Source organism: Meleagris gallopavo, chromosome 4, assembly GCF_905368555.1.
Source record: "Meleagris gallopavo chromosome 4, MGAL_WU_HG_1.1, whole genome shotgun sequence".
Lineage (NCBI taxonomy): Eukaryota > Metazoa > Chordata > Aves > Galliformes > Phasianidae > Meleagris > Meleagris gallopavo.
In genome coordinates this window covers 67,023,870-67,044,916 of record NC_139407.1, presented here as the reverse complement: position 1 = coordinate 67,044,916, position 21,047 = coordinate 67,023,870, and the positions used below count along the sequence as shown (strand labels likewise).

Sequence of the window (21,047 nt, the reverse complement as noted above, 5' to 3'; positions counted from 1 at the left end):
AGGGTACTTGAGAATTGTGGGGGTTTATCTGAGGATGCAAACACTTTTCAGCAGAAATAGTTCTGCAAGGAGAGGGCAGAACATGATGTCAAGTGCAGACCCAGCCCACAAGCTGAATGTTGGGAAACATGCTCTAAATGGCCATTTTGTTATTTGTTTAGAGACGGTTGCTCACTCCAAACACTTGTATCCATAAAATCAGAGGCTATTTAATCAGATGACATTTTTCTTTTTTCTCAAATCACATTTTATCATAACATAATATTGAGAAGCTTTGATGTGGAATAATTGGCTTTATTTCCAAACTTCTCAAGGCAACTGAAAAGTTAGCATAAGTATTGTTTTCAGATTTCTTTCTAATACTGCTGACAGACATATCCATCATATAAAAATAAGTAAACATCTAATGCATCCAGAAAGCCTGTCACTACTAGCTCTGAGCTTGGGAGCCTCGGATTACACAGAGCAGCTTTCTTTTCAGCTGTTAAACCAGTGAAGCATCAAAAATGGCCTGGTGTCTGATTAAACGTATCTTATAAAATGACACTTCCTCCTCTTCATATTGAGTGTCACAACTGAAGGCATGATTTATTAATACAGTGCCTACCAAAGGAAGGCACATCCTAATTTTAATCAGTTACTTTCTATTCCAACCAGAGTACCTGCTGCTGCTCAGGAAGAACTTCTTGTGGGGTAAAATTTGACCATGACAGAGTAAAGAAAATGGTTTGGAGGAAATAGTGAGGAAATATTTTAGCAAGGCAATGTTTTTAAAATACGGACATAGAGTTTTGACTTTCAAATGACTCTGAGTGACAGCATAGGAACCTTACAGTTTTCATTCTGCATTTAAAATTCAGCATCATGTAAACCATTTCATGAGCTCTCAACTTGTCCAGCACTGGGTTTCTAACAGTGGAGCTTAGTATGTCACTCTATTTTTGTGGCAAAGGAGAATTAATAAAAAGCTGCTGATGAACTGATTGGTTTAGTTTTACTTACTCTGAACAAACTATTTTTTTTTTTAGCTTACTTTGGCTGTGACAGAGAAGTAAATTGCTGTTTAGAGTTGATGAGTTTCTCAGAGCAAGTTAGCTCAAATAAGAAATTCCATAATGGTTTTGTTATTGAAATGATTTTTATCTGTAGTGGCTGGAGGAAAATGATGCCCAAGCTAGTCAAAGTCTGCTTTATCCTTTCACATTATCTGTATGTGAGGGTACCACATATACTATGATGCTGCAACATGTGAGAGTGAATGGCTCAATTCTGAGCCAAGAAAAATTAATGGAACTCCCGGGATTTCCATAAACCTACTTGATATTCCATCATCAGAGCAGACTCACTGTAGTTGACTGTTACTTCAGAATATGCTGTCATATATGATTATATTGTGTGTCATGAAATATTCACATCTTAATAATTTGTGCAGATGGAATGGATGGAGCAAGGGAGATGAACTGCTCATGCACAGACTCCCTGCTATTAGCAAAGACCATTTGCTGTTATCTTTTCAAAATGGTTCATTTTCTTTTCTAACTTACTTAGGCACAAATGAAATATACATATTAAACGTTTATAGAAATGGGTAAATTAATCTTCAGGAAATTGCCCAACTGTTTATTAGAGTATCTGCATAATATCTGTCCATATTCTTTTTTGCAGTGAATTTTATTACGTTATCCTTATCATAGAACTTACTGTGATACTTGAAATTAGTGTCACTGTTTTTCAAACAACTGCAGATTGGCACTCTCAGCATAGGTGAGAGTGCCCACTACATTTTAAAGATAAATATTGCATAAGATAAATAACAATTTTTAATGTATTTATGGTTTTCTTTTACCAAAATCAGTAAGCTTTGCTACGATGGAGAGTAAAATGAAATGAGCCTTATATCTGTGCATTTCTCCCTGTTTTCCAGAAAATCATATTCTGGAAGATGTGAATAAATGTGTGATTGCACTGCAAGAAGGAGATGTTGATACCCTGGATAGAACTGCTGGGGCCATCCGAGGCCGTGCAGCCAGAGTCATTCACATCATTAATGCAGAGATGGAAAACTATGAAACTGGAGTTTATACCGAGAAGGTACTGGAAGCAACCAAACTGCTCTCTGAAACAGGTAAGCTTGTGTGAAATATTGCTCAATATTAACTCATTTAAAATCTCCAGTTAGTTTTCCCAAGTCTACAACTCAGAGGGGAATCAGTGAATGAAAACAAAATCTAAGCAGACAAATTAATGACAATATATGCTTTTTGGTTTTCTACTCAGTGCTACTGCAAAAGTCACATTAACAGGAGCTGTGTAAGAGAAGAGATTCAATGATCCATCAAAGATTGTGTACTTCATCAGAGTTCCAGTGTATTTGAAAAAATAGCACATGGTTTGTTTTGGATCTCAAGCTGTTGGTTATGTATTTTGTGTCCCTATCAAATGGTAGTGAGGCACTGGAACAGGTAGCCTAGTGATGTGGTTGATGCTCCATCCCTGGAGAATTTGAAGGTGAGGCTGGATCAGGCCCTGTCTAGCTGTGCTGTCCCTGTTCATTGCAGGATAGTTGAACTAGATGGCCCTCAGAGATCCCTTCCAACTCTAAGGATTCTATGATTCTATGATAAAATCATTACAGACATTATTCTGTGGTCTGTGCAGGTGACTTAAGTGTTTCTAATCAAAAACAAATTTTCATTGGAGATTCATTCGAGCAACTGAAAGTATATTATCTGAAAAAAGTATGTATTATCTGAGAGGCTGTGAAGTATGCTAGATTGAATGGAAAGGAAAAAAAAATGTGGATTGTTTTTAACTTGTTTTTGCCTTCGCTGACAAAGAGCATGATTCATCTGACTAACTGTGGTAGCAGAGGTAATGAGAAGACGGTTGAACTAGATGATCTTAGAGGTCGTTTCCAACCTTGTGATTCTATGATTCTAACTGTATGCAACTACACTTTAGGCTCTTTTTTGCTCAGTATTACCTGTTGCTATATGTACACCTGAATTGTTCAGTCTGGGCAGTACTATCAAACACTCTCAAAGCAGAGATCTGCATTTGATCAGATGCATCATACTTTGAATGACATGTAGTTTACAGAGTAGGTCTCCACTCACTGTACAAACGACCAGATATTATGTAGATGCACACAGGGGTAGATAGCTGAAAATCATAGAATTACAGAATGGCTTGGGTTAGAAGGGACTTTAAAGCCCATCCAGTTCCAGTCCCACTGCTGTGGGCTGGTTTCCCACTACCAGCTCAGGCTGCTCAGAGCCCCATCCAACCCAGCCTTGAACACCCCCAGGAATGGGGCAGCCACACTCTCTGGGCAGCAGTACAGGGCCTCACCACCCTCCGAGTGAAAAATTTCTTCCTAACATCTAATAATAATAAATAAACAAACAAATAAGATAATAAGCTAGATCTTTTCAGATTTAATGAGATAATGTTTATCATCTAATGTAAAAATTTTACTACTAATTTTTCAAAGGAGTACCTGTCAATTATAAAGCACAATTAAATAAACAAGTAACGGGCACAGTGAATGCTTACGTTCTGTACTTAATGTACTTTTTGATATAATTTGATTTATAACTAAGTGCTATAGGCTCTGGACTAAGTGCTTCTTGACAACATCGATTTATTAATGCTGGACTCAGTGCTTAAAACTGATCCCCTGTTCCTCAAAGTCAAACATAATTACTTACTTTGTACTAAGTAAAATTTAAGAAAACTTGTGAGTAATAAACCAGGAAGAGAGAAAAGCTACATTACACTACACACTGCAACACAATTTCTTGTCTATGGCCTTTTAAGCCACTTACAAAGTGGTTGAGTTTTATTTCTTGATGGCTGATGATTAACAAAACAGTAAGTGTTATTGGCTCATTTTGTAACCCTAGAGTAAAATGTTGGTATTTAGATGACACTGCTCCATTCTGTGCCCTGCTAATTTATGCTGTGTCCTCTACCCTAGAACTGGTCTCTATCTATGTATGCATCTGTATAGCTATGCACATAGATATGCATCTATCTATGAATGCATTCTTATATATTCCTTATATATAAGTCTTCAGCTTGAGATCTAGTACAGAATAAATCAATGATGAGTTGTTTATTCAGTCAGGCTCCACCCACAGACGTATATATCAAAATCTGTGAGCAACACAACTATAACCATCTCATCTTCTTCATTTTTGTTTCTCTTTATTTTTACTTGAACTTTTATTTGTTTCTAGATGAAATACTTTTGAAAGCTGGAGAAAATTTAGTTGAATTACAATAGAAGGGAAATAAGCAGAGCACCCTTCTTTTATAACTGTTATTAAATTTAACTATCAGCTCAGAAAAGGAAATCTTCTCTTAACATGTAAGACTCCTTCTCTCAGGATTTCATGGGGTTATGTGAGTATGGGATTTGATCAGAAATACAGACACAATATTTTGGAAAGAGAAACACTAATGCACGTGCTAATGTATACTGGAGGAAGAAAGTTAAATCTTTGCTGTAAGTGATATTGATAGTTTTTGAGAAAATGCAATCGTGCAAGCCTTACTTTAATAACTTTTGACCTTAAAGTTTTGTTTGTTGGTTTAATTTACAGCCTAAATCTCCTTTTAAATATATGGTTTTTTTTTTCCCACTGTTTCAGTACTTTCTCAGTTGTGCTTGACTAACCCACTGACTTAATAGCCGAGCGTTTGTTTGAGGCTAGATTGTTGTCTGAGAGCAGTATTACATCAGGATGTATTGGCTAATGTCTCTTTTTAATTGGGTACTTTTATTTTCCTTTAAAAACAAGCTAAAAGCTTGACTCTCATTTGCTGAGATTCTTATAAATCTAAGATGAAAACTATAAAACCACTGAATCTATGGGTCTTACTCAGAACAAAGACAAAACACAGATTTCAGTGGATGTTAAGTGTGTGCTGGAGTATGCTAAAGCTTCAGGGCTTAATTTTCATTTGTGTCCTTGTTTTTTTGGGGGACAGTTGAGAAAACAATGAAGTATTCCTACATCTTTAACTTGGTTTCCTAAAGAAAAAGGACCATTGGCTTCCTTGTCAGGCCATTGCTGGGGGTCAGGATTAGGAGCAGTGGGCAGAACCAGGGCCAGACACAGCCCAGAGATTGGCAGACAGGGATTTCTGTAGGGTCCTGTTGAATTTCTCCTTGTTGTTTACCACTGGCGTTTGCTTAGTGTTTTTAGAGAAACAAATGTAATTTTAAAAGTCAGAAAAATACATAACATATAATTCCACTGTATATGGTAAAAGAAAGGAAGGACGGAAGGATGGGGAAAAAAGAGAGAGGAGAAAGAGAAGGTGAGAAACAAGGAAAAGGGCAAAATGCAGGGCAAGGGAATAAGAAGAGGCAGAACACAATTTCTATATGAATCTTGAGATCTTTCATAATGCTGAGCACCTCAGAAACCTGTTGAAAAGGGCCCATTGCCTCTAATAAGGAGGTGTTCGCGGTCTACTCAGCAATTTCTTGAGAAGCTGTAACAGCTGAAGGGTAAAAAGCATTAGTTTCCAAACAAACAGAACCAGAACTGGCTGGAAAGGGCTGTGGTTGTTTTCGTTCGTTTGCATTGGGATATCTGGAAAACAAGTGGGAATAACCAGTACTCTAATACTGTGGTTTACATGCTCCTGCAAAAGAAACTGCAAACTTTGGAATCATCTACTGTATGATTCAGATCAGAAATTGGAGTTTCAGCTTTTAGCATGTTTTAGAAATACCCTAATAACCTGATAACTGGTTTGTTTTTGTTTTTGTTTTTGTTTTTTTCCTGTTAGCTTTTCTTTTTAAGTATGTCTCTCTCTCTGACTTCTATTTTGACTCAAATTCTATATTTTGTCATTATTTGAATGGACTAAAGTTCAAAACAAGCACTCCTGGCAATTCAGCAAAAAGACTGGGAGTTTTATCAGTGACAGTAAGACAAGCTTTGAAGATATTTATCACTAGGCAAAAGCAGCTAAATGATGTTATCAAAGCTAATAGTAAAATGTTGTAGAGATGGATTTTTCAGCAATGATATGAAATGGAAAAAATGTAGAAGCAAGAAGATAAATTTAAGCATATCAGTAATCAAAAAGGCATATTTACTCTGAAGGAGAGCTAAAAATTCTAAAATGGAAACTATTTTTAAAATGAATGATGTTAAATTCATGTTTTATGTGAGTTCCAGGTGGTTACAGTATAACTTATGGATACCATCATCCTTACAATGAGATCCTATATCCAAGGACGTTTATGAAATTATGGCTTTTATTCTGCAAAGCACTGCCACACTTTAGAGTTTTGCTAAACTGAAATGCAGAGATAAAGGTATCACCAAGAAAAAGCTTTTAATACATTTTTTAGGAAAAAAAAAAAGAAAGTCATTTTATATCAAAGAGCCAGTGAAGACTCAACATTACATTCATATTTCAAGGAAATGCTTGGTTTGATTCAAAGAATTTTTAGCCAGAATACAATGAGAAAATATGCAAAATATATTATAAAATAATTACATGAGACATGTAAGAGATGATTAAATCAACGCAGTGTCTAAAACATTCAATACTGTTTCTTTTTCTGTCCATTTTCACAGCTTTAAACTGGAATGAAATATTAAAGGAGAATATAATGTAATTGATTTAGATTTTTCAAAGTTTTTGTTTTATAAAATCCTTCACTCTTAGGTGATTGGAAAATGAGAAACCATAGAGTGAATTTTAAAGTCTTTGATGGATTAAGAAATGGATACAGTTCAGAAGAAAAGTATAAATGACCATTTCTCAGCAGGTTAAAAAAAAAAAAAGAAAGCATCCTGTATTACTTCAGGGGCAGCGCTGTGGTTGATACCATGTGACATATTAATCAACAGGTGAATAGAAAGAAGCAAAATTTGCCAAAAGAAAAATGCTAGTTTGACACATGAGAGTACAAGAGCTTCATTATCAGAAAGATGACAATTAAAGATAATTTTATTTAATTTTTCAATGTAAGAGAAACATTTATCTAAACTGAGAACATTATATTCACTGACAGTTAACACTAAGTTAATGCATCCTCTCAGAAAAAAAAAAATGCGTCAGCAACATGAACAGCGAGGCACAGATACCTTTTACATGCACAACATACCTCAAATTAGTGCATAAGACTAATGTCTGATGGGGAAATGGTTTCAAGCTTAAAGAGCGTAGATTTAGGTTGGATATAAGGAAAAAATCTTACAGTGAGGATAATGAGGCACTGGCACAGGTTGCCCAATGCTGTTGTGGATTCCCTGTCTCTGGAGACTTTCAGGGTGAGGCTGGATTAGGCCCTGGACAACCTGATCTAGTTGTGAATGTCTACATTCATTGCAGGGGAGTTGGACTGGATTATTACCTTATAATACCCATCAAAGGCCCCTTCCAACTCTAAGGATTATGTGATTCTATGTCCAGAAAATATAGGTAGAGAAATGCAGTAAAGATTCACTGGCTCCAACAGAATGTTTTGTGAATATGAATGTGATTTGTACATTAATCTTTTAAAATAAAATCACTGGTATCCCTTTCATCCTCTTGCCTACACACATCTACGTGCAGATATACACAAACTTATAGCTAATGCCAGAAATGGCATTTCGTTCTGGTTTGTGTTATATGATCCATTTTGCATCCAACAACCCACGACTACTTTCTGGATTTAAATTTTTGAAGAGCTAAAGCTAGCTTTTATTTGGAGTATTAACCTGAAGGTAGTTCTGTTTAGTAGTAATAAAAGTTGAGGGCTATACACTGCATGTGGTTTTTATTTGCACAAGTGGGCAGGAGAATGAGTGAGACATCTGAAATTGATGAGACACATATGTCCCTACAGCCTTCTTTTACAATCCTTGTTTGCATGCTTTTTGATGTACCCTTTCATTACATGATTGCCTATGTTTGCCACAAGGCACTTCCCTCTAATAATGTTTACCTTAGTTTTCCCCTGACATTTCCTGTTAAAGACAATTCAATCAGGTCAAAATTTGAAGGGCTTTTCCTTTTACATGTATCATATATCACAGTACTTGGTAGCATAACCACATAATAGAATCATAGAATCATAAAATTGCTCAGGTTGGAGAAGACCTTCAAGATCATCAAATCCACTGCAAATATTCCATATTTCTACCGAGGCTGTATTTCTTTCCTATGCTGGAGTAGGTATATTCATTAACCATTTCAACAAGGAAAAGGTGAGTCAGTGAATAAAAGAAGAAAAAAGGTGGTCTTGTGCTTGGGCCAGCTGAGTACTAGTAATACTTCATCATTTTCTCTGCCGTAGCACTATAAATACCATACTGCCAGTTTTTCCTCACTTTTGCTTTTGTTCTTTCCTGAAACGTAGAATTTAATATCCTGAAGTAATAAGCATTTACTTTTGTATTGCTGGGTATTTAGCTACAACAGATATCAGTGACCACATCTCTGAGCACGGAACAGCAAAGTCTGAAAAACCAACTTAGTGACATAAAGCATAAACATAATTATATGCTAGCACTTCTTCATATGTGACAACCAAAACAATATTAATATATATGTGTCCACATGTCTCTGCTCAATATGCAACAAGCAACAAAATATTTATATCAAATCTGTTCTTCTTGACAGTTAGTCTAATGCTGTCATATGTGGTAAACTGCTTTAATAGACAGGTATAAAGCTTTTTCATTTTAATTAGCAATATGATAATCATGATTTAAATGTTGAGTACTACACTATAATCTAGGGCTACAATTTAGTGAACCACTTATGAAGTATTTAGAATTTTCTGATAAAAATTTTACAGTTCTTATCGTACCCAATTTTACCAAACTCTTGAGACTAAATCAGGTGACATGTACATTTCCTACTTCACCCTCCAAATCCAATTGAGATACCGTGTCATCTTGGATATGTCAAATAAATATCTCATAAGAACTATCTTTAAAATACCTGTTTAAAATCCTTAAATATCCTGGGGGAGGGTGCCCCTTCCTCAGATAAATAAGTTACCGTTAAATCCATTCGTAAATCCATTTTAGGAGTAAAAAAATGAAAAACAAAACAACAACAAAAAAAGGAACCTGAAAGAAGTTTCATCCAGAAGTCTAAATTTGTTTATATTATATTTCCTTTAATAAAACCTATTAAATCTGAATAATGAATTGTTTCTGTAACAGAGCACCATTTTTTCTTGTGAATTGGGTCATTCATGGATTTTTTTTGCTATCTTAACCTCCTCTGGTAACTCTTAATTTACAGTAGTGCCAATCATCCTTGATGGTTCTGCCAATTTATGTGATGTAACTGATCTTTAGTAGAAGCGTAGATTATGTGTGTGGGATTATCAGGGACCCTTCAGCTTCCAACAGTGTGGCAGTCAAAATCTTTAGTATGGCATATGCTTTCTGAATAATTTTAATCAAGTCTCTTTGGCCAGCTTTTTACAGTCACTTGCAAAGTATTTTGACCAATGCTTAGCACACAAATAAATAAATGAATGCAGCTCTACCAAGAGCTTGCCAGGGTACAAAGCTGACTATGCCAGTATGTCTGAGAACAATCATTTCTTAGAAGCTCAAGTATCTAGTTTATCTGAGAACAGTTTAGCTTCAGAGAACAACTTCTGGTCTTAAGGTGATTGATTCCCTTAGATTTAAAACCCTGGATATCAAAAATTGAGAATTTCTCAACTTGTCTCTTTAGACTGAAACTTCCAAGAGGTAGCTATAATGATGCTGTTAAAAGAAAATTATTTATACATATATATATATATGTATGTCTAGTCCTCTGGATAGAAAAATTGCCTGAAAACTGAGGCCAATTTTTTTTTTTTTCCCCTAAAGTACTGATTTATCTCTGAAGTTCAAATTCATAGCCAATGTCTCTCTACATGGTAAATAAATTGTCATCTGTCATTGAAGACCTTCAACTCCTGATACAGATTTGTTATCTTTGTCTGAATTCTTCTCAGCTTAAGAATATCCCTTTTTGTACAATATACGACAGATAAGAAAAACAGGAGTTTTTACGGGTACAACTGAATTGGATATTTACCATACGTCGCTGTCATGAAGCTCCTCAAGTGTGTCCCAATAACCTTTACAGCTCTTAACTCAGTTTTCAAAAACTTTACTGTGTTAAATGGTAACTTAGAAAAAACTTTAGGAACTAACATTTAATTAGTTTAATGTTTTTTCATGCTTATCTAATCAAAACTAAGCACTGATGTAAAAATACAGTTGGCAAGCAAGTAAACAATTCATAACGTAGTTTATTTTCATTTTTAAAAACAGATAATTTTCAAATGTAATAATGTAAATTAAGGACTAATCTGTGGCTAGATTGGCAAGGTTTAAATTGTTGAAGCTTTTATATGCAATGGTCTTGTGTAACTCTGTCAAAAGCCTTACCAAAGTCTTAACTGTATTACAGTTAGCAGAACAGTTTGCCCAGTGAAATTGTGAATGCCCCCTTCCTGGAAGCATTCAAGGTCAGGCTGGATGGGGCTTTGAGCAACCTGGTGTAGTGGGAGGTTTCCCTGTAACAGCCTGTTGGAACTAGATGATCTTAAGATCCCTTCCTACCCAAACCATTCTATGATTCTATGACAGTGTTTCTCTCTCCCCGTTATTTAGCTACTCTGTCAAGGAAAATGTTGAAATGTTTTGATACACCCAATTTATGACAAATCTTTTGTCTGTCCAACACCTGCTCATTATTTACAAAATCATAAAGCATTATTGCTTTTACGTTACATTTCACTTCTCTCTCGGTATGAAAATAGATTGAATGTTCTATAACTCTTCTTTCCTTTACCTTTCTAAAAAAAGATGCTTTTTTCTCTAAAATCTCTAAATCTAAATATAAACATTTACTGTTATTGCTTTTTAACTTCTTAAGTACTGTAGATTAAATTCTGTATACTTGAAAATATATTTGATATTTATATATTTATGTATGTTTATATAGATAAACTGCCCCTTCCTAATTCAGGTCTGCTGCATTTACTATTAACTGTCTTAAATACCTGATCACATCTGCTGTTTAGGAAATTCTTGACAGAAATTCAAGAATCCTAAATATTAGGATCCTTTGCTTCCTTTTCTGCTGCCATTTTTGCATTTCTAACTTTGCTTGTTTTATCCTAGTGACCCTAAATATATTTATTTTGATTCTTAGTTAACTTGTTTTCATTATATTTTTAAGTATTTTTTTAATTATTATTATTATTATTATTTTTAGGTTAGAGTTCATTATGCAATCACATTAGTCTCCTAATATACTTTCAAGTGTTCCATTAATTAAGATAATTTGGTATATGTATTTACTTCCATCTCTCTCCAACTCCTCTTCTACTTAAAATGTTTCCGCTCTGCTTAGCAATGTTTTATTAATGTTTACTTTTTTGAAGTCTATTGTCAATATCACTTTTTCCTGTTTGCCCCAATATATTCCAAGCACTTTCGCGCTTACTGAACATTATCTGCATGAAAGATACAATTCAGTTCTTTCATCTTCGTGCATGAACAAATATATACAAAGTCAGCATAAACAAGATTTAAATAGATTAATCCCTTTAAAGTTTTCTCTTTTAAGAAAAAGCGTTCAGTGAGTATTACTGAAATGCCAGAAACTGAAGACAACAGTAAGTGCTTCCAGTTGTTCTTCAAAATGTAAACTAGTCTTGAGTCATGTTTTTTGTGTTGTTTTTTTTTTTTTTTTATTATTATTATTGCTTTAAAACAGATGTTAAGTGAGATGCATAAAATATACTGTTTTCAGTATGAGTAAGAACAAATTTAAGGGCATTCATTTAAGAAGAAAATGGGGGTTTCTGCCACAGTGAAACTTTACTTCCTAGAGAAATTATTATTTTTGTTATTACAGTTACTTTAAGGAAAGCTGTTAAGGTATTTACATAAACACATAATTGCTTTAAGATATGTTTCATAAAGCACTTGCTACACTTGATAATACCATTACCTTATAACTATGACTATTTTTTCTAATATATACAAGATGATAATGAAGAATGTCTTTTTATATGCCTTCACAGAGGTTGCTTGCTAACTTTTGCATTCCATGGGTGTTTTGTCCCTTTTAATATTCTATATGAGCCAGACTAGATTAACCCAATATAAATTAGTAGGTGAAATAGCTATATTTTCCTTTGATCATTTGATATAAATATTATACTATGTTCATTCCAAGTTAAAGGTCTTAAAAGAATTTTCCTGATAGCTCAGATAATGAGCTATTGATGTCATATAAAAGTTAGTAAAGAACCAATTAAAAGGAAATTTTTATATTCTTTATTATTCAGTTGGTGGCAAGACTACGAGGATGGCTCTTTTGTCTCTAGTAGAGCTCTGTACATAAAGCATGCGTGTAAAACTGCCCTGTGAGCCTGCCTAGGTCTTGAAGTTGTGACAACAACATGTACCATGCCTATTGAAAAGTGTTTATGCCCAAGGGCAGGGAGAGAATGTTCACGGAAGGAGGTGTCTAATCTTGTTGCCTTTCATTTTGTTTAATCTAGTTATGCCACGTTTTGCTGAACAAGTTGAGGTTGCCATTGAAGCGTTGAGTGCGAATGTCCCACAGCCATTTGAAGAGAACGAGTTCATAGATGCCTCCCGCTTGGTTTATGATGGAGTTCGTGACATCAGGAAAGCTGTTCTGATGATAAGGGTATGTAAGGCACACGGGAAATAAAAGTTGGAGCTTGAAGCAAAGTGTCACACACTGGATAAGAGAAATAGAAAAACTACTTGGACTCAGCCTTGTTTCATAATTTGCCAGAAAAGCTTGACATCGAAACAAGCATAAAATAAAAATTTGTGCAAAGTATTCTTAAGAAAAGAGGTGAAGAGATGAGCAAGAAAATATTATTTAACTACTTAGGAGATTATTTAATCACAACTGCCCACAGATGGAAGCTCAGTATTAAGTAGAACCGCTTCCATAGCAGTAGCAATATATTACTAAGATTTTCAAACTTTGTGTAGAATGTTTTTTTAATGTATGTGTGCTGCCTAGGATATGAGGTAAGTCTGGTTAAAATCTAAATGAATAAATAAATTATGTTGCAGCTCCAGTGAACTTCTGCAGGGATGGTTTTGAATGTTTACTGAGCTGAAGAATGTGTCATTTCGTTGTTGACTAACCAGTTGATTCAATTTGCTCAGGCATATATAGACTTTTATTTATTTATTTTTACATATCAAAATAGTTGTGAGTATATCTGTATCTTACTTTTCAATCTAGTCCAAAGTCAAATATTTAAAAATAAAAAATTGTTTTGGACTTCTCAATTTAAATTTTCGTATGAAAAACAATTTACCTGTCCTGATGAAAGCCACATACAAATGAACTCATAGTGAAGATCTCAAAGAAAACTGTCTCCCGTGAAGCAACAGTGGTAAAGCAACAACTCACTAGTCTGAGTAAACATATAACATACACTTTTGCATGTGAATCTACTATAGCACTGACTAAAGCCTTCAGGCAGTTGGAGCACTCCAAAATTGCTTCGTTTTAGTCATTATACATGTCACAATGCATTACATTAACATCTACACAGAAAGCTTTTGACAGTCTTGATTTTCTAACTGCAAAATATAAATCATGTTCCTGTACCCTGTACAACCCTCGGGTAGCCTAAAATATAGGCATTGTTGGAGCAAACATATCCTTTTTGGAAACGTGCTACATTGGAATATTTGCAAGACTTCTAGACTGGAATGGAAAAAGAAGATCTGTTCTTCCTTTGACTGTACAGTTTCTTAGTCTGTAACAGATGTTTCCAAACATTTCTTTTGGACAAGAGAACCTCAGGGAAGGTTCTGGTTGGATATCAAGAAAAGGTTCTTCCCCAGAGGGTGGCTGGACCCTAGAACAGTCTCCCCAGGGCAGTGGTTAAGGCCACAAGCTGCCCGAGGTCAAGAAGAGTCTAGACAGTGCTCCCAGGCATATGGTCTGACTTTTGGGTGGTTCTATGTGGAGCAAAGAGTGAGACTCAATGATCCTTAAGGGTCCCTTCCTACTTGGGATATCCTATGATTCTAGAAGCCACTTCTAAGTACATTTCAGTTTTCAACAGTCAGACATTTAAACTGCTTCATAAGATGCAATCATGGCATGGGTACTTCTACAGATCTATTTTCTTCTGTCCCCTACTCAGAATTTTGGCTCCCAGGACCCACTTGCACATCTGTCCCACAGAGGTTGCTATGAGACTTTCCATCCTGAATGAGATTTTTGGCTTAAGCAAAAAAGCACCATTTTAAGTTCACTTATTTCAGTGCCATTTTGCTGTTATGTTAATCATTAGCTTGCAAAGCTGATCAGCATGCAGGCTTCACAGTCTCCTTAGAAACATCCCAGGTTACTTTTGCAATTGTATCACTACCACTCTTCACTCCGAATGTGATACGAGCTAATGAATTCTGCTTACTCAGATTAGGAAGATGCATTTTTGCATTCAAACAATTAACTTATTTATGGAACTAAATGTAGTGCTCCTTACCCAGGCAGAGAACTAAAGCAAATAAATGGTCTCATTATCCTTGTGAATTAACTGGGAAAATTCACATCTATAAATTTACATAAACCAGAGTTTGCTGACTCAGAACCTTATTTTCTGTAAAACACAATTTAGTTTAAGTTTGAGATACTTTCTAGTATTCCCATCTGGACATCTCATGTTGAAATAGAAAATGCAATTAAGGGGTAGATATTATGCTATAAAAAACAAAGTATAGAATATTTGTATCTAATAATTTCTTAATTCCTGAACACTCAGGCTGCAAAACTTCTTGTAGAATTATATATATGTATATATATATATATATAAAAATATTGCAAACTTTTTAGAGCATCTGCCTCAAACAATTATTTTCAGGCAGTAATTGTTTGAGAGTATGCTATGGAAGATTAAAATTTGTCTGAGATGATTCTCTCATTCCACTGAGGAAATAAAGCCACATTTTAAATTATTTTTTTGTTGGTATTATTATTTTAGTAATCTGAAGGAAAGGGGGAAAGATATCTTGGGAAGGGTAGAATTTAATGTCTGTTTGGAGGAGGAAGGAGACTCATTTTGCACTGGGGACTGTTGTTATAATCTGTACAGATGAACAGATCTCTTTCACAACTGAAGAAGTAGTATAAATAAATTTAGGAGTATAATTACAGAATCTAAAAATAAGAAAATAATAGCTTTGTTCCAACCTCTTTTTAAATTACAGCATAGGGAACAAATTACACTTTTTTTTTTCCTCATAAATACTTGTGAAATTCACTCAGTTGTTAGATGGAAACCTGCTCTACAGCTAGGAACAATCAAACAGCACCTTTCCACATTCTTTTGCATCTATGAGACCACTCTCTTCACATATGGCCTTTACTACTAGCAGCCTTGCTATTAGCAAAGCTTTTTTTTTTTTTTTTTAAATCAAGAGTGCACTTCTGAATCCAAACTCCAGTCTTTACCACTTGCTGTAGTTTGGTTGTAGTCTTGGAGGACGTTAACTTGACTGTTCTTGGTAACTGGGGAAGATGTGCACATTAAATGCACTCCTGACAGTGTGGGAATTTCATCCCATGGGAGCAGACCGCACCGAGCCTGAATAAAAATGAGATTAGTGTGAGTGTGGGGTCTTGAAGAGTTTGGATGTATGAATCCTCTCCAACTTTTTTACACTTTTTAATATGGGCTTAACCTTGATAACCTATGGGATTAGCACTGGGGTGAAATCCAAGATCCTGCTACATCCCATGCTCTCTGGAAAACTAGACTTAGTACAGAACCACATCAGCTTTTTAAACAGTCTGTCTCCAAAGGGCACTACAGCAGAGTCCATTGTCTGTATTGAGGGCCTTTTGCTTTTCAAGTGTTTGTACAGTTAGTTTTTACTTTAATCATTAAACAGCTGAAGACGTGCTGTGAGAGAGGTTCTTTGTCTTTGCCACTCAGATGGTGCTTGAAGCACCTGAGTCACTGTGGTTGCAGCTGCCTTTGTACAAAAAAAAAAAAAGCCCAGAATAGCATGGAGTGAAATATAAAAGCATATTATAAAGTCTTTTTTTCTCCTTAGCTTTTAGAAGTAGAGAGTATTTTAGTAGTAGAAAATAGGGAAATATTTTTATTTTTACTCATTACAAGGTTAACTTGACTTGATGTTTACAGTGCTGAATTTCTTACAATTGCATCTTTTTAAGCACGTAGCCTAGGGAGTCTCTTTATCTTCATTAAGTATTTTTGAATTGGTGAAATATTAAACAAATAGCTTTTATAATTTTATATATCGACACCACTTTACATCTAATTCATGCATAAATGGGTTGATGGTTGACTAGATGATCTTGATCTTTTCCAATGTTTATGATTCTATGATAAATCACATATTCATACTGGCATTACAAAATCAATGACTTTTTAAAATCTATTAGTTTTGAAAATGGCTCTGGCTCCTTCTTACACAGGTAGTTCTAAGAGTTTTGCCTAGAAACTGTCCCTGATCTCAGATCCATGTTTCCTTAGTTTTTATGGCCATAGATTCAGATTTCTGCAGGAACAAATCAGTCCTTCTGTCATCCAACTCAGATAAATTAAGTATCAGACTGTTGTCTTGGAAACTGGGTTTTAAATACCATGGTCTTGTTGTGCACAAAAATTGGAGCTCTTCTGATATGTTTGGAAGACTCGGCTAAGGAATAAAAATGCCTTAAGTAAAGGTACCTTCCTATATATTTTTTTTCTTTTTTCTTTTTTTCCTTGTTCTCTAAGCAAATCAAGGAGATTAAAATTGAGGCTGCATCTCCAAGATATCAGATATAGCAAAGCAGCAGCACAACAGTGAAAAAAACATACCTTGTGTTTGAAATGGCAGCCTACAGTTAGGCTGCAATTCTTCATCCTAATAAAAAACGTAGCTGTTTTTGCAAGAAAATGAGAGTGTTGAATTCTCCACGCTTGAAAACCTTAAGAAAGTGAATCTGAAAGTTAATACTGGATTAGATCTCACTTGCAGATAGGGAAAATACTGGAATTTCTTGAATTGGTAATATATTATAACTGTCCCATTACCTTGTCCTTTTGTTTGACACTGCTTTTCTCCAAGTTCCAGACCAATACTGATTGAGTTTCCATGTTTTAAAGACCAGGATATTAAGATTGTGAATGTTATGCAGTAAGTGACAGCAATGTGTTGTTTTCTGAATGTTTCTTTAAGGATAATTAACTTGAACATGGAAATTTGAGAATGTTTTATCTCTTTAAATAAGAGTCCTCCTGTGCTTAGTGTGCTTACACTGTTGGGATGTAATATTTTGAATATTCCACCTGGCTGATCTGTTTAGGTTAAACTATCATAGCCCTTACTCTGCTGCAAGTCGGACTACAAAAAGCTGGGAAGAGGCCGCTTGTTATCTTTTATAGTCTTATATATATAAAAGTGTGCAGACAAAAGAAAAAAAAGTGTACCTGAAGAAGGGTGCTGGTTTTACAATGACCAGTGTAACTGACTGGCTGATTGGACTTGGAAGATGGGGAACAGTGAGCTGATTTGCAATGAAGGATCTGAAACATTCCACCCTGTTCCTGCTACAGGCTAGCAGTGGGCCCTATAACAGGAAATACTCTGTCTTGCTTAGGGAGGTATGTCCTCTTTGTTAGTAGCTGATTTGCTTACAACAGATTTTAAAGTCACATCCTGCCCTCAGGCTGTTCAGCAGGGAGAATATATTAAGTGATTAAAGATGCTTGGACAGAAGGGCCATTGGACATTACAACAATGGTTGCAATCATTCCTTTGTTTGCTATGCCAGAGGAGAAAAGACATTTTTTCTAACCTAGATTTCATCTTCTCTCCAACTTGCTAAGCATATTATTTGGGCATGAGTCTCTTCAGAGATGCTGCCAGTTTCTTTACCACATTGTCATACGTGGTTATTTCTTCCTCCAGTGCTCAGCATCAAAATATGTGTCTAATTCATTTCAGCCATATGAAGATGGCTGTGTTTTTTCTTCTCATCATGTGCACTTTACCATGTAGTTAGCAAAGCAGCTGATTTTTCTGCTACAGTGATGTGCACTTCATGTTGGAAACCAGGCTGTGATATAAATATCAACAAAAGACTTCTCTACATTACGTTAGAGGGTTTGGACCAGTTCCTGGTGACTGCTAATCTTCAAGATAGAGCTGTAATGACAACTGGCAATGATTAGCACCTCTGCTAGGAAACTTGACAGTGCCTCCAAGCAGGAAATTACAGCGTGACTGACTTTTTCAGTGTTGGTTGCTCCTCTAGGTTAACACTAAAGCATGTGGGTAGCCAGTAGGGTGAGGATCTCTCTGTAATTATTATGATCTCCTTTTTCTTTTACTACATCTATCGTACCAACCAAAGTTACTTGTGGACAGACTGCTTTTATTAGATGCTGTTCAAATGACAAAAGCAATATAATCTTCCATTCTGAAGCCTGTATCTGTTCTTTCACCATCCATATAGAATATAATACTAAACACTGGTTTAAAGTAGGCTGTTTTTCTCTCTGCATGCATACATATTTGGAAGATTACAACAGTTGCAGTATCCATTTGTAAATGAAATAGGATTGTTTTGAAATACTGCATTCTGGTTGTTAATGTTTCCATAAGATGTTTGTTCGTGGAACTACATTTGTCACGTTAACAGAATTAAGAAAAGTTGCAGCAAGGTAGTGATAAATGCCATCTGTAAAGGAAACTCAAGTTGAAACAACTTAATTTTTAAGACAATTCAATTTCAATTCTTGACTGAGAGGGCACACAAGTTAATTTAAAACAAAAGGGAAACAGTATTTTTTGGGCAGGTAGTCAATGAAATAAGAGCTTACTGTACACAGGATTTGTATCCTTTATAAGCTTGTCATCTCTTCTCTTGCTTTCTTTCCCTGTCTCTCTCTCTAGACCCCTGAAGAGCTGGAGGATGATTCAGACTTTGAGCAGGAAGATTATGACGTTCGCAGCCGAACAAGCGTTCAGACTGAAGATGACCAGCTTATTGCTGGCCAGAGTGCAAGGGTGAGTGTAAAACCCATGTATGCTAAGTGTTGGTATAGCTGCAAATGAAAAACTATGCCTTAGAAGGCAAATGCAGTGATTTCAGGTCTTCAGGTCATGTAAGACACAGGAGCAGTATCTCAAAAGCACTGAGTTTATTGAATAATCTTGTATTGTGTTGTATGAGCTGTTTGCTCTGGAAGGCCTTACAGGTTTAGAATGTACTGTAATTATAGGAGTATTCAGCAAATTAAAAATAAATAAATAAGTGTTGCCAAGGCATCAAATGAGAAATCTTACATTAGTCATGTTTCCCAGTGTGCAAACTTGTCAAGTACAGCTGAGCAGTCCCTGTAATTTAATTGTAATTGAAGACACTTGTTACTGAGTCAATGTAATTTTACCAAGGTAATTATATCATGATGAACTAGACTCATTGTGATTTGTGACCTTAGCTTGTGCGTGGGGATTGCAAATTAAGCTGATGAGTGCTTCAGGGGTCACAGGTGCTGGAAAAGTGGAATTTGTTGACACACAGGATTACATAACCCTCTGATGTATATTTATTTTTCACTAACCAGACTGGTCAACTCAGATTAAAAACAATAATAACAGCATATAATTTGGGGGACAAACAACATGGTAAAGAAAGACAGTCAAAAAAATAACAGAAAAAATAATAATAATAACACCAGAATTTTCTAGCAGAGAACCACCAGGGAACTGAGAGCTGCTTGAATTATTTGCATGGCTGTTTTACATGTCTACATGTTTCTTTTGATAGTGGAACTTGCTGAAGTGAAATAAAGGATGAGATGAGAAGCATCTCCACATGCACATGCAAGCACTATAGCAAAAGCTAGTAGGAGGGAAAGTGACTTCTTACTATTAATTCTGGAAGAGGTCTTACAAGGCTGAGAACTTTGAAGGCCAAAAGGCAATGATAGTGTGAAAGATTTTAAAGGACATGAACTGAGAGGTTATCAGCTGTTGTATAAATAACAGTATGCTAGGGCTTGAAGTATACATTTTAGACACTGAAAAGGTAATGTCAGCCTAAATTAACTTTATGTAGAGGTATGGGAGGAATGCAAGACAGATGGAATGAAATCTGTAGAAGTCTCGTCTTTGATTCATTTCTATGAATACTGAATACGGAGAGGAGAGGAGAGGAGAGGAGAGGAGAGGAGAGGAGAGGAGAGGAGAGGAGAGGAGAGGAGAGGAGAGGAGAGGAGAGGAGAGGAGAGGAGAGGAGGGGAGAGGAGAGGAGAGGAGAGGAGAGGAGAGGAGAGGAGAGGAGAGGAGAGGAGAGGAGAGGAGAGGAGAGGAGAGGAGAGGAGAGGAGAGGAGAGGAGAGGAGAGGAGAGGAGAGGAGAGGGGAGGGGAGGGGAGGGGAGGGGAGGGGAGGGGGGAAAAAGCCATGGCAGATATCAGAAAAGCTGTTTCTTTATCATTACATCCCAAGAACAAAAACTTAGTGTCTACTATTGGGTCTCCTGATATAATATAATGACTAGTAGCCTCATCACCTAGAGGAAGATGTGATTTGGATTGTAGATCCCATGCCTGCCAGTTCAGTGATGTTGTGGATGTAGGTGAATATCTTTGAGGAATTATTATATGTTAGAAAGCATAACATATTGTTTGAAATATTTAAATGATTATCTAAGTAAGTCTCAAATACAAAAGTATTGAAAGGTAAACCTAGAATTTCATGGTTTGGTTGTGTGTGTTTTTGGTATTTGTTTGTTTACATATAGGATTAGGTATCACATAATCCTTTTTTGGTCTGAAAACCAACTACGGATTGCAATAATAGTTTTGCTAAGAATCTAGTTCACCTAGGGACTTAGGAGTCTTAAATTGTATTACATTTATTGCGGTTATTATCACTGCTGCACTTCAAACCTGCTTTGATCAGCTGCATGCTGTATAAACATAATATACTATAAAGACAGTCCCATTACTGAATAACTTATAATACAG

General features: G+C 35.7%; 1 protein-coding gene across 2 annotated transcripts in view; it reads left to right on the top strand.

Moving 5' to 3' along the window:
• CTNNA2 (catenin alpha 2) overlaps window positions 1–21,047 on the top strand; it is a 452,478-nt gene that overhangs the window by 397,854 nt on the left and 33,577 nt on the right. For both annotated transcript variants that reach the window (XM_085223727.1, XM_085223728.1), the window contains exons 12-14: window positions 1,925–2,125; window positions 12,554–12,705; window positions 18,969–19,082. In XM_085223727.1, coding sequence (XP_085079853.1) covers window positions 1,925–2,125; window positions 12,554–12,705; window positions 18,969–19,082 — 467 coding nt within the window. The remainder of the gene's footprint in view (window positions 1–1,924; window positions 2,126–12,553; window positions 12,706–18,968; window positions 19,083–21,047) is intronic.